The following is a 12558-nucleotide window of genomic DNA, read 5'->3' as shown; positions in this document are numbered from 1 at the left end:
AATGGCATATTTTCTGGAGAGACAGCAAATAAACTTTCAGAACATTCTGGCTGTTCCACAAGTTAATTATTGCCAGGTTAGTATCTCCACTCTGTAGAGTAGTTTATCTTCGGTCTTGCGTGCCTTTGTTTTTTGAAATACCTCTGCGATAGTGAAACCCAACCAAGATAAGGGAGTAACTAGACTGGATGAACCTTGGAGGCTGAAGGCTTTGGATGAAACCCAAAATTGTGACATCCCCATTTTAGCAGGTGGGAAAACTGAGTCAGGGAGGTGACACAACTTGATCAAGGGCACACAGCTAGTTGGTGACAGTGCTGGGAACAGAATTTTGTGTGTGTATGTGTGTGTGTGTGTGTGTGAATTGCATTGGACAAACCTCCCCAGGAGATAGATGTTATTCATATAGCTTGGCTTTTGGAGGCGGGTGAGCATTGAAGAATTTTTGTGAATGATGAGTTATACAAAGCCTGTTGTTCTCCTCAGAACTCCTCCTTCCCCTCATCTGCTCTCAATTAGTCACTTCTGCCAGCACCAAGAGACAAGACAGTGGCTGTTGTGAGCTGCAGTATTTATTAGATATGACACTGGGAATGTGGGAATGGCTCCCAACAGCTCCCTGGGGCAGTCCCGCAGTCTCTCTGGGTGCTGAGCGTGTCCAAAAACAAAACAAAACAAAACAAAACAAAAGCCCTGCTACTTTATGGAAGTTTGTCTAGTGGCAGAAACAGCTTCTCACTAGCAAGATGAGCCAATGTCCTGTCCCCCACGACTGGTGTGTGGCACCAGAGAGGAGTCCAAGGCTCTGGCTCTGAACTTCCCCACAGGTTGTCCAAGTCTGGAGTCCCATCTGTAACCAAAACACTTTCTCACTGCAATGCTTTACCCAGTGTGGTGGGGATTTCTGTGCCTAACACACCAGAAACTAGCTTGTGGGGCAGCCAGGAGAAACTGGAACCAACCCTCTGACGGTTGCCCTCTGCCCGCGGCTGTGTCTGTGTCCTACCCTGGCTGGAGGTTGAAGAGACACAACTAAATTGCTGTCTTAAATGTTTACGGTCCTCCAGGAGAGAGCTAATCCTCACCCTTTTCTCTTTCCCTAGGGGAGGATGCCAGTTACTGCCTGGCTGCTCTATTTAGCTGGGCAAGAATTGCCAACAAATCATGACCATTTTAACATGTGTGCACGCTCTAGTCGACAGCGGGGATCAAAAAAGGACCGTCAGCACCAAGGGCTGGACTTTAGAAGTTCTTCAGGCACCTAGTGAGATTTCAGTGGGAGTCGGGTGCCCAGGTGCCCATCTGCAGCATTAGGTAGCTAAACACCCTCAAAAACCAAGCCCTAACAGCACAAGCTAAAGGGATACGTTAGCTGTAAGTATCTAAGCTGCTGTGGTTGAGGTGGGACGGACACACACATACACCCACTCATGATTTACTTGCCCAGGAATGTTTGTGGGGCTGCCTTATCTAGAAACCATGCAGCATAAATCCAGGCTAAGGACAGATTTCCTGGCTGGTAAAGATAAAGGAAAGGAAGGCTTGACCTCCAGCCAAGCAAGTCAACAATGAGAGTTTCTCTTCTGGAAATCTCTTCTAGCCTCATCCTCTCCCTCTCAGATTCATAGATTGTAACGCCAGACGGGACCATTCTGACAACCTAGGGCTCATCTGCCCTGGGAAACTTATGAGAAGAGGAGTACGGTACTATTCTGGTATAAGCCCCTATGTGAATTTACTCTGGAGCAAGGGTCCATGCGGGAGCTGATCACTACTCCAGAATAGCTATTTTGGTTAATTTCCAAGTGTAGACAAGCCCAATGTCTGACCCCCTGTATAGCTCAGGCCAGAGAATGTCATACTGCAACTCCTGCATCCAGCCATAATGGCTGATTGGACTCAAGCGTGTCTCTTAAAGACATCCGGTCTTGATTTAAAGATTTCCAGTGGTGGCGAGTGTCCCCCAAACCCCCAGGTTAGCTCTTCCAAGGGTTAGCAATTAAAACGGGGCATCATTTCTAGTCCGAATCTCTCCAGCTTCAGTTGCTAGCTGGATCTTTGTGCTAGGTGGGATGTGCCGGCCCAGTTCATGGCTCAGGGTACCACAAGGTGTGGCAACAGATACAGCTGGATTGCAGCAAGCTTCCACTGATGGGATGTGCCCTTGCCCTGGAGAAGGGAGTGGCTTGGCCTCTGTGGCCCATCCAGTCCTTGGCCTCTGCTGGCACTGGCCACAAGGAAAGCCAATTGGTGCCGCTCCTAGTGTTGGGGTTTGTGTGCCGTGGGTGGCCAGGATGAGTCCTGCCACACTCATTCCATATAGGCCACTGACCAGTCCTGGCTGACATGCACCATTGGTTTAACCCTTAACTGGCTATAATTAGACCTTGCTGAGGCTGCTTTTGGGGGCTGACTCAGCCTGGGAAGTAACGTTAAATACACCTGCGAGGGACAGATTTATCTCTGTTTGCTCTGAACCTCTCCCTCCCCTGGTGCATCAAAAAGCTGGGCACTGCCTAGCAATCTCAGCAGCGGCTGATGACCATATGGGACAGTAGGGAGCCCTCTGGATTTTGGGCTGGAAGGCCCAGTTTCCCAGGATGTCTGTTATGGCAAGATGGGTTCAGAACAGCATAAACTTTGCAGCAGGCTAGTGCATGCTCAGTTAAACAAGAGACCAGGGGCTCCAGCTGGCAGAGCTGAGACCTTGGTCTGGGCAAGCTGAAACAGTTGGTCCAAATAAGGGTTGGGTGCAGGGCATCGTCATCTGTCACGCCACAATGCAGGTAAGGAATGTCGGGCATTTATACATGGAAAGGGCCCGGGGTGAATCCAGCAGGCATTCGCTGCCTACACAGTTTTTTGACAGCAGCTATTGGCTGCTGCTTGGCAGTCTCGCTTCCGGTAATGAAGACATTTGTTTCTTCTTGCTGAGAGAGGAGACGGCTTCCTGCAAAATCCTTATGGCTATTATGGTTTCTGTCCCATCCTGGGCTCTCCATCCAACTCTGGGTAAACAGTTCTTTATGGCCTCTATTGCAGAGTATAGGTTTTGCAGCCTCTTAGCTCTGAGCTCACTGCCCCTTCGCTATGCAGATTTTCAACAGGGAGTGTAACTGGCCATTGGAACAATTTACGCAGGGATTTTTTATTTGGACTGTGGTGGTGTCACGGACCATGCCCCTCAGTGCCAGGTGCTGTGCCAACAGGGAGCAGAGAGACAGAACCTGCTCTGGAGAGCTCACTAGAGAAGTCATAACACCCAGCTCTTAACAGAGCACTCTCCAGCAATAGAGCCCAGAGTGTTTTACTGTGGGCTCTGGATGAAAAGGAATTAGTTTGCGCAGTGCATAATTCATCTGTGGAACGCCCTGCTGCAGGATATGGTAAAGCCCAGGATTTTAGGAGACTTAAAGGATTATCCATATAAACATATGACAACAATCCCCCCTCCCCCCGCAATCATTAGAGGGATACCCTTTTTAACAAAGCTTACTGTGAGCTGCAGGGCTGGCTCACCTGCTCACAAAAGGATCGATGCCACCCCAACCTGACAGGCCAGCCCCACAGCCTCACCTGGGCTGGGTCCATCTCCCCTGAAAGGGGTCAATTGCCCTGTGCCAGCTGCAAACCCCCCATGCTCCTGGGCATGAGCTAACCACTAACTGGCAGGGGGCCAGGGGGCTAGGAAGAAACTTCCTTGGGGACCGGTGAGCCTGTCTTGGGATCTTCCTCCTTCTTTTGAAGCAGCAAGCGCTGGAGAGAGGGGATACTGGGCCATTAATCCAGTGATTTAGTGGGCCAAAAATACACCCTAATCTCTCTCTTCTAAGTGGGTAAGGGAAATGACCTAGCAAGTGCACAGAGCTGGGACACAGGAGAGCACCTCCCCTCTCTGTGCCTGATCCCCTCTGGCCTCCCTATTTCCCTCCCAAGCTCCTCTCTGTACAGCACCTAGCGCAGTGGGGCCCTGATCCCACGACCAGGGCCCTTAGGAGCTACTGCAATCCAGACCGCTAACCTGGCATGTTATTGGTGCTTTTAAGGTCTTGAAATATCACCCGGTTTGCAGCCAGGGTGGTTAATTCCCTGTTTGGTTTGGGGGTGGGGGTGGGGGGAGGGTCTGGGAGAAGGGAAGAGAAAACAAATCCTTGAGGCGCGCTGTCTCTTTAAGAGGGAGGTGGCGCCCCACCCTGCCGAGCCTAGAAATCAGCTTCCTCCAAAGCCCAGCTCAAGTCGCTCCGAGGCCGACCCGGGCAGGATGGGTGGCGCGCTGGGGCCAGAGGGGAGCCCCGGCTGGTGGCCCCCCGGGACCTAGCCGAGGGGTGAAATAGATCAGCAAAGCCCCCCGGACTGCATGGGGGGGCTACAGGAGAAGCTGCCTCTTCGTACCCAAAGAAGGACCCAAGTAAAGTCCCCCCAGCCCTAGGACCAAGGGGGGGCCGGCCGGGTGCGCCCCTTCGCCCTGCCCGCTGCAGTCACCCGGGGTTTCAGCTGCGGGGGGGGTTTCTGGACCATCCCCCTTGACGGATTCTGGTCTCGGCGTGGGAACCGCAATGGGGGCTCATCGCGGGCTTTGGCAGCGCCCTGGAGTTGCTGAAGGGGGAGCTGGCGTGTGCGCCCCGGGCCCCAGCCACTGGAGATGAAGTGGGGGGCGGGGGGGGGCACGGCGGAAAAGCGTTTACATGCCAGCGCCTGTTCCTGTCTTCCACGCCGCATTGGCTGTTCCCACTGGATCGTGACTGCAGGAGACAAAGGTGCCTTGGAAACCGGGCAAGTGGCGGGGGGGGGGATTATTCCGGCCAGCTCCCTGCCAATAGAAGATCCCTGCCTACGCCACCTTTCTAAAAGTGAACTATATTAAAAAACCAAACAAGCCCAGACCTCTGGTGGTGCTTTGCTCCAGAGACCGCAACGCGCGTTGCAAAGGTGAGTCGTCTTACCCCTTGCCTTAGAGATGGGGAAACTGAGGCAGGAGGCAGCGACTTGCCCCAGGTGTCAGAGCTGGGAATAGACGCCTGTCTCCTGACCCCCAGTGCATGGGTCATCTTGCCGCCAGTCTGGTGCTAAATGGGGCCTGCCCCACAGCATCATATTAGTCATCTGCGTTTCCTTTCCTGTCTCCCCTGGGGAGCCAATCTCGGTTCTCCTAAAACCATGGCATCCGCTTTCAGATAGCTGGCAACTGAAATCACGTTCCCTATTAAATGGCCTTTCTAGACCATTTATACATGTTTACTAGACTCCTCAACTGTCCTGTAATGATCTAATCAACCAAAACTGCAACCACAAAGCTTGAGAGCGGTGGTGAAACGTCTCCTGGTCACGTAACACTTGTGATATGGAAATACTGATGCCAATAATAATTTTCCATCTCAACTGCTTCCCTTTCCTGCCCCCCAAGAAACTGGGGGTTTGACTAAATAGCTTTAGCAAAAAAGTGTCTACTTTATGCAGACCAGGCTGGTGTTTTTGGTTTGATTTTTTTTTAAAAAAATCACATGGGGGAGGGACTCGTTTTAGAAAGGCACCGGAGGGTTTGAGGTCTGAAAGTTGAATCTAATTGAAGTGAATGCTTCCTGGGCAGTTTTTCATTAATAACATCAATGTGTCGAGTCGCTTTCATTTCCGACGACTCCAGAAAGCTTTATGGGCTTATTAGAGTTATTGGTGTTGGATTTTAGCCAGGGCACTCTGAACTAGTCATAGAATCATAGACGATCCGGGTTGGAAGGGACCTCAGTAGGTATCTAGTCCAGCCCCCTGCTCAAAGCAGGACCAATCCCCAATTTTTGCCCCAGATCCCTAAATGGCCTCCTCAAGGATTGAGCTCCCAACCCTGGGTTTAGCAGGCCACTGCTCAAACCACTGAGCTACCCCTCCCACAATGTGAAACCAGACATGATGATGGACGTTACAACTTGGTCCAAGTGTTTTATGGCAGCACTGTAAGACCGTGAAGAAAGACACCGAAGAAATCTGCATCTGGGGAGCATCACTGCCCCGCGTAATGTACTGTAATGGTGTGAGCAGCGTTGCAATCTAAATTAAGAAAACTGAAGTTGACGTAAAGCTACCTGATATTATGACTAGGGGCACTGGGATGCTATCAGGATTTTGGGAGGGACCCCAATGTATATGTGCAGTAGCTAGCACGTGGCTCATCCCTGCCGCAAACTGCTTACCCTCTAAAACGGGTGGGCAAACTTTTTGGCCCGAGGACCACGTTTGGGTATGGAAATCGTATGACGGGCTGTGAATGCTCACAAAACTGGGGGTTGGGGTGTGGGCGGGGGTGAGGGCTCCAGCTGGGGGTATGGGCTCTGGGGTGGGGCTGAGGATGAGGGGTTGGGGTTGCAGGAGGGTGCTCCAGGCTGGGACTGAGGGGTTCAGAGGGCAGGAGGGGGATCAGGGCTGGGGCAAGGGGGTTGGGGCACAGGAGGGGTTCAGGGGTGCAGGCTCCGGGCGGTGCTTATCTCAAGCAGCTCCCGGAAGCAGCGGCATGTTCCCTTTCCAGCTCCTATGCAAAGGCATGGCCAGGTGGTTCTCCACAGTGCCCTGTCTGCAAGCGCCACCGCCGCAGCTCCCATTGACTGTGGTTGCCAGCCAATGGGAGCTGTGAGGGCGGCTCTTGGTGGGGACAGCATGCGGAGCCCCCTGGCTGCCCCTACATGTAGGAGCTGGAGGGGGGACGTGCCGCTGCTTCTGGGAGCTGTGGAGAGTGGGGCAAGCCCCCAACCCTGCTCCCCGCCAGGAGCTCGAGGGCCGGATTAAAATGTCTGGAGAGTCGGATGCGGGCTGTAGTTTGCCCACCCCTGCTTTAAAAGCATGTACCAAGTGTAGAACAAACAGTAGGGTAGATGAGGATACAGGAGAAGGGCAAGCTTGGACAATTACACAGGTGATTTCTGTAGCTGTTTTTTTCCCCTTCTCGTTCCACTTCAGAGGTGGCTGCATTTCAGTGGTGGTTTAAGGGCTTGTGTATACATGGTACAGCTGTTCCTGAAGAGTGCAAGGTGCCGGATACTCCTATTCCGGAACAAGAGTGCCTTGTTCCTGTTTATCTTAATCTCTGGCTTTAGCTAAACAGGGATAAAACACTTATTCTGGAATAAGACTCAGCGCATGGAGTTATTCAGGAATAACCCATAGTTAATGCTTCAATATGCTGGGCTCTCTGAGACTGCTTACAACTTGCCGTCCTCTGGGAAGAAAGTTGCAATAGAAATCCTAAGGTGAACGCTCTCTCCAGACTTGTAAAAGCACAAAGGGCAGCTGGATTTCAAAGCCAGAGAGGATCGGTATATGGTTCTGTAGCTTGACCTCCCACATAGTGCAGACCAGGAAATCTCACCTGTGATTGTGAACCTGCAGATGGTCAGGAAATCTTTAACTTTGTTTTCAGTCAGTTCTTCTTGACCAGATTTTGAGTTTTAATTAAAAAAAAAAAATAGCCAATTTTTTGGCCAAAATGTCGGTGGTCAACCTGAAGTTTTCAAGGTCGGGGGTGCGTGTGGGTGGGGAGGGGAAGTGTTGACTACTCAGTTTCCCATCGCTCTTGGAAAACCCATCTTTTGCCAAAACAAGTCTTGAATGAAACACTTCAACCTGTTCCAATCAAACACCACCACTTCTGGATCCATTCGAGCGGGTCTCCTAGAGATATCCCGTCTCGCTGTAAAGACGCCAAGGGTTTGTCTTCAGTGCGTTGTCGGTTTGAGCTATAACTGGAGGTTGGCCCTAACCCGACTCCCACTCCCACACAAATCACTCACTTGAGTTGTGCTTTAGATTTGAGCTAGGTGGCCCACGGGCTGGCGTGGGAGGAGTGAGGAGGTTGGCGCTCAAGTGACAAATGCAGGGGGGGTTGTGGCAGCTTGAATTGTAGAACTGGAGAACCATGGGGTTAGAAGGGACCCTAACCCCTGCCCAGATGCAGGATTCGTTGTGTAGCTCGAAGCATTCTGCCCTGAGCTAGGCTAGCTCAAGTGGACGAACGCCTGCTATCCATTGCAGTGAAGACGCGTCCGTCCTGAGTGATGGAGAAGCTGTGCTTTTCACGCTGGCATAGCCTCTTCCCATGTGACTGAGCGGCAGGGGACACAGAATACTGTGGTTTCATAGTAGCAGCCGTGTTAGTCTGTATCCGCAAAAAGAACAGGAGTCCTTGTGGCACCTTAGAGACTAACCTGTTTATTTGAGCATAAGCTTTCGCCCTCCTGCACCCCCAACCCCTCATCCTACAGCTCACTTTATCGGATGCATTCAGTGGAAAATACAGTGGGGTGATTTATATACGTAGAATACCATGGGAAGCATTTCCCATTGCGAGTATCCGGGTATTGACCCAGCTTTCTTGCGGTTTATCTTCCTCCCATTTGTACTTTCTGAAAGTCTCCCTCTGGCTGCCGTGTTCCTCTAGCATTGCACAGAAGATGGGGGTGGGGGTTGGTCCGAGAAGCCAGTCTGAGACACAGCATGTCTCCCCAACCTGTGTCTATAGGGTGACCAGACAGCAAATGTGAAAAATCGGGATGGGGGTTGGGGGTAATAGGAGCCTATATAAGAAAAAGACCCAAAAATCGGGACTTTCGCTATAAAATCGGGACATCTGGTCACCCTATATGTCTACAATGGGTGGCTAGTGAGCCCCGTTGATTCATCTTGTGTTGCTACTTGCATCCAGTAAAATGCTGCTTCTCTCTTGATCTAGGACTGTCTGGGGCTGGCATGGAAGGGACAGCTGCCCCCTGCAGCGCTGTGCTTAGCTCCCCATCTGTAACCTGAGGGGCAGCACCTCTTGCTCTGTAAGTGGCATTCTCTCCCATTGTTGAGCCAAGATCTGTTAGCCGGGGGGTAAAATGAACACAAAGATCGCTGGCCCCATGGAACTGTGGGAAGTGAAGTGCCGGATGGGAGTGGCCAATATCCAACCTCTGTCTGGGATCACGGTGATCTAATCGAGAATGTTAGGTGGTGGGGGATATTGAACTAGATGGACCTGTCTTTGAGGCAGCAAAGAGATGGGGCTAGAGGCATCATTGGCTTGTCCTGCATGGCAGGAAGGAGGTGGAGGGAATAAAGTGGGTTAATAGCTGGATCTGGTAGGGCAGGCGGATAGGAGGTGGGGTCTTGGGGGGTGGGACTACAGGCCAATGGCTTGTTCCAGGATGCTGGACTGGATGTCTCAATGGGCTAGGGATTGTGCTGCTGTAAATGTCCAATCTGCAAAACGAACCATTGGTAATTCAGTGGTGCAGAGCGTACCGTGGGGTGGCAGAGGTCTCTGCTCTACAGGTGAACGTTAGCGTGCGGACAGGTCTCTGAAAGTAACATTAGAGGGCATTTCACAGGACGTCCTACTCTCTCAATCTTTCAGGCGAACAAACATGTGAAGAGAAGACCATGCGCCCACTAGCTGGCATGTGCGTAGCTTTGTGCCTGGTGATCGTGGGACTGGCCGACGGGGCTGACCCGTGCCTTGTCTCTGCCAACAATGAAATCGCCACCTGCAAGGGTCAGAACCTGAACCGCGTTCCCCAGCATCTTCCCTGCACCCTGCTCAGACTGGATCTCTCGTATAACAAGCTCAAAGAGATCACCGCAGGGGACTTCTCAGCGCTGACCCGGCTGCAGAGCTTGGACCTGGGCTACAACAACATCTCGCACATTGTGGAACATGCCTTTGTCTCCAACGTCCAGCTGGAGGAACTCAGCCTATTCAACAACTCCCTGCGCCGGATCCCCTCGCTGGCCCTGAAGCCTCTGAGGAAACTGAGGCGGCTGGACATGTCCAACAACTTGTACCTCCGCTCAACTCTGGACGAGGTCTTCAGCACTCTGAGGAACCTGCAGGAGTTCTCCATGGGTGGGTCTCTGATCCAGACGGTCGGCAAGTGGGACTTCCTCCCGCTGAGGGATATAGCCTTGCAGAAGTTTGCCCTGAAGACAGCGTCCAGCCTACTGGAGTATCAAGAAGGGGCATTCTCGGTGCTCAATACCACAGCCCTGTGGTGTGACATAGCCCTGGACAAAAATGCCCAGGCCTTGCCCATGATGCTGCGGGACCTGAGGGGTAAGCCGCTGCAGTACCTCTGCTTCCGCAACCTCTTTGAGTTCACCTACTACACTGAGTCCACAGATCTCTTCTCTGGCTTGGCCGAGGTGCGAGCCAGCAAGCTGGTCTTCTACCGGGGCAAGTTCAACGAGAACCTGCTACGTCTGGCCCTGCTGAACATCCAGAAGTCCAGCATCCGTGACCTCTCCCTGATGGCCATTGACTTCGCCCGCTCTTCCCAGTGGAACCGCTCGGAAGCAGGCATCGCCAACCTGACCCTGGACAGCTTGTTGCTGAAAGACATCAGCAACCCCGATGTCCTGCGTTTCGATTGGACCTTCACCTGGTTCAGCGGCGTGGCCAACCTCTCCATTCTCAATGTCAACTTCAACTTCGTGCCCTGTGACACCTGGGACGAGATGCGCAACGTGGTGACCCTGGACATCTCCAACAACCGATTGAGGGATGCCTACATCTACAACCAGGGCTGCAACTACCAGGACGTCATGCCCAAACTGGAGCGGTTCCTCATGGCCAAAAACGAGCTGACCAGCCTGTCCGTAGTGGCTAAGCTCACGGCCAATTGGCCTCGCCTGACCCATATCAACGCCAGCCACAACCGCATCGGGGGCCTGAAGGAGACGGCGTGCCAGTGGAATCCTGGCCTGGTCTGGCTGGCCCTGGACCACAACACTGTTACCATGGAGATCTTCAAGTGCCTCCCCATCACCCTTCACTACCTGGACCTGTCCTCCTCTGAGCTGGACCGGCTGGAGATGAGCTACTTTGTCCGCTGCCAAGACCTACAGGAGCTGAAGCTGAGTGGAAACAAGATCAAGTTCATTCCCTCAGAGTGGAGATGCCCCAGCCTGCGAATACTGGCCATGGATGGCAACTCCTTTGGTGTCATCAGCAAGGGCTCCTTCGTCAACATGCCAGAGCTGACCAGCCTCAAGGCCGGGAACAACCCCTATCACTGCACCTGTGACCTCTACGGCTTCCTGCAGGAGACTCGGAGGAAGGGTAAGCTGACCCTGCTGGACTGGCCCGGGGGCTGGACGTGCTTCCATCCGGAGTCCCTGCTGGACGTGGGCGTGGCTGCCTACACCCCGGGGGTGACGGAGTGCGATGTGAGGGTGGTGGTGGCCATCTCTGTCTCAGTCACGGCCGCTGTGATCATTGCAACCATGGTGCTGTGCTGGAGGTTCGACGTGCTGTGGTATCTGCAAGCCACCTACCGCATCGTCCGTTCGAAGTACCGCGCCCGCCACGCTCACCCCACTCGGGCCTACACCTACCACGCCTTCATCTCCTACAGCTGCTCAGACGCTGACTGGGTGAGGCAGGAGCTGCTCCAGCGGCTGGAGAGCTCCAGCCCCCCGTACCGCATCTGCATCCATGAGAGGGACTTCACACCGGGCAAGTGGATCATCGACAACATCATCGAGAACATCGAGAGCAGCTACAAGATCATCTTCGTCCTCTCCCGCAACTTCGTCGACAGTGAGTGGTGCAACTACGAGCTCTACTTCGCCCACCAGCGGGCCGTGGGGCTGGGCTACGAGGACGTCATCCTGGTGGTGAAGGAGGCCATCGATCCTCAGAGCCTGCCTCACAAATTCTGCAAGCTGCGGAAGATGCTGAGCACCAAAACTTACCTGGAATGGCCTTCGGAGCCTAGCCGGCAGCCTTTCTTCTGGGTACAGCTCAGGAATGTGCTGGGGAAACCAGGAGCGGCCGAGCCCAGCCAGGACCAGGTCTCGCTGGCCAGCGTGGAGTTGGGCTCAGATGAGAATGTGGACAATCTGGCTGAAGAGGAAACTGCCATTGACGCCGTGGCTAGCCCTGCAAGCTAGCGCTCGCTTGGACTCCAGCTCCATGCTGCCCCTGCTCCTGAGCTACGTGTCTCGCACAGTGCATTGTGCATTCGCATGCTGATGTCCTGCTTTGCAGATGTGGTGGGAAGAACATTGCTCCAGGTCTTGGCCAGCTCTCCAGTATTCCATTCCCTACGCACTGTGACCAAACAGAGTGGAAGGCATGAACGGCTACTAAACTCCAGACCCAGATTTTTCGGAAGGGAGCAACGATCTTATTGGCCTGACTCGAGACCCCTTTTAAAGGGGCCTCTCAGTTAGAGTGCTGAGCACCCGCCCTCTGAAAATACGGTGCCCTTTCAAAGGAGCACGTGAAATATCAAGGCACCTAAGTACTACCTAATGCATTGTATTTACCCACTAGCCAATGGGAGACCCTAAGCTCCTGGGCTGGGAGTAAGGAGCCCCCCTATTCGAGGTCAGCACGAGTCTGCCGTGCAAGGCAAACTCCGAGAATGTAGCCAACCTGCGTGTCCGCTGTTTGTGATCCTGCCACCTCTCGTTTCTCCTGAAGGTTTAACCAGAGACAGTATTGCCAGGCAAGTCGTAATGGAAGGATACAACTTTGCTAGGGCTTGTGCACTTTAGTGTCTGGGTGAAATTCATCCCTTTGCAGCACAAGCC

At 53.1% G+C, this 12558-nt stretch overlaps 1 protein-coding gene across 1 annotated transcript; it reads left to right on the top strand.

Annotated features, from left to right (window-relative positions):
* Positions 1-9405: 9405 nt before the first annotated feature.
* Positions 9406-11913, top strand: LOC144279792 (toll-like receptor 2). Its single transcript, XM_077841446.1, has one exon. The coding sequence runs from the start codon at positions 9406-9408 to the stop codon at positions 11911-11913; it is 2508 nt and encodes an 835-aa protein (XP_077697572.1).
* Positions 11914-12558: the final 645 nt, after the last annotated feature.

This window comes from Eretmochelys imbricata, chromosome 24 (assembly GCF_965152235.1).
Source record: "Eretmochelys imbricata isolate rEreImb1 chromosome 24, rEreImb1.hap1, whole genome shotgun sequence".
NCBI lineage: Eukaryota > Metazoa > Chordata > Testudines > Cheloniidae > Eretmochelys > Eretmochelys imbricata.
The sequence above is the reverse complement of the archived record's forward strand: the minus strand, read 5'-3'. Positions and strand labels throughout refer to the sequence as shown.

Bases quoted from the DNA above. Each gene is read 5' to 3' on its own strand.
- LOC144279792 (XM_077841446.1), top strand. From the start codon at position 9,406: ATGCGCCCACTAGCTGGCATGTGCGTAGCTTTGTGCCTGGTGATCGTG.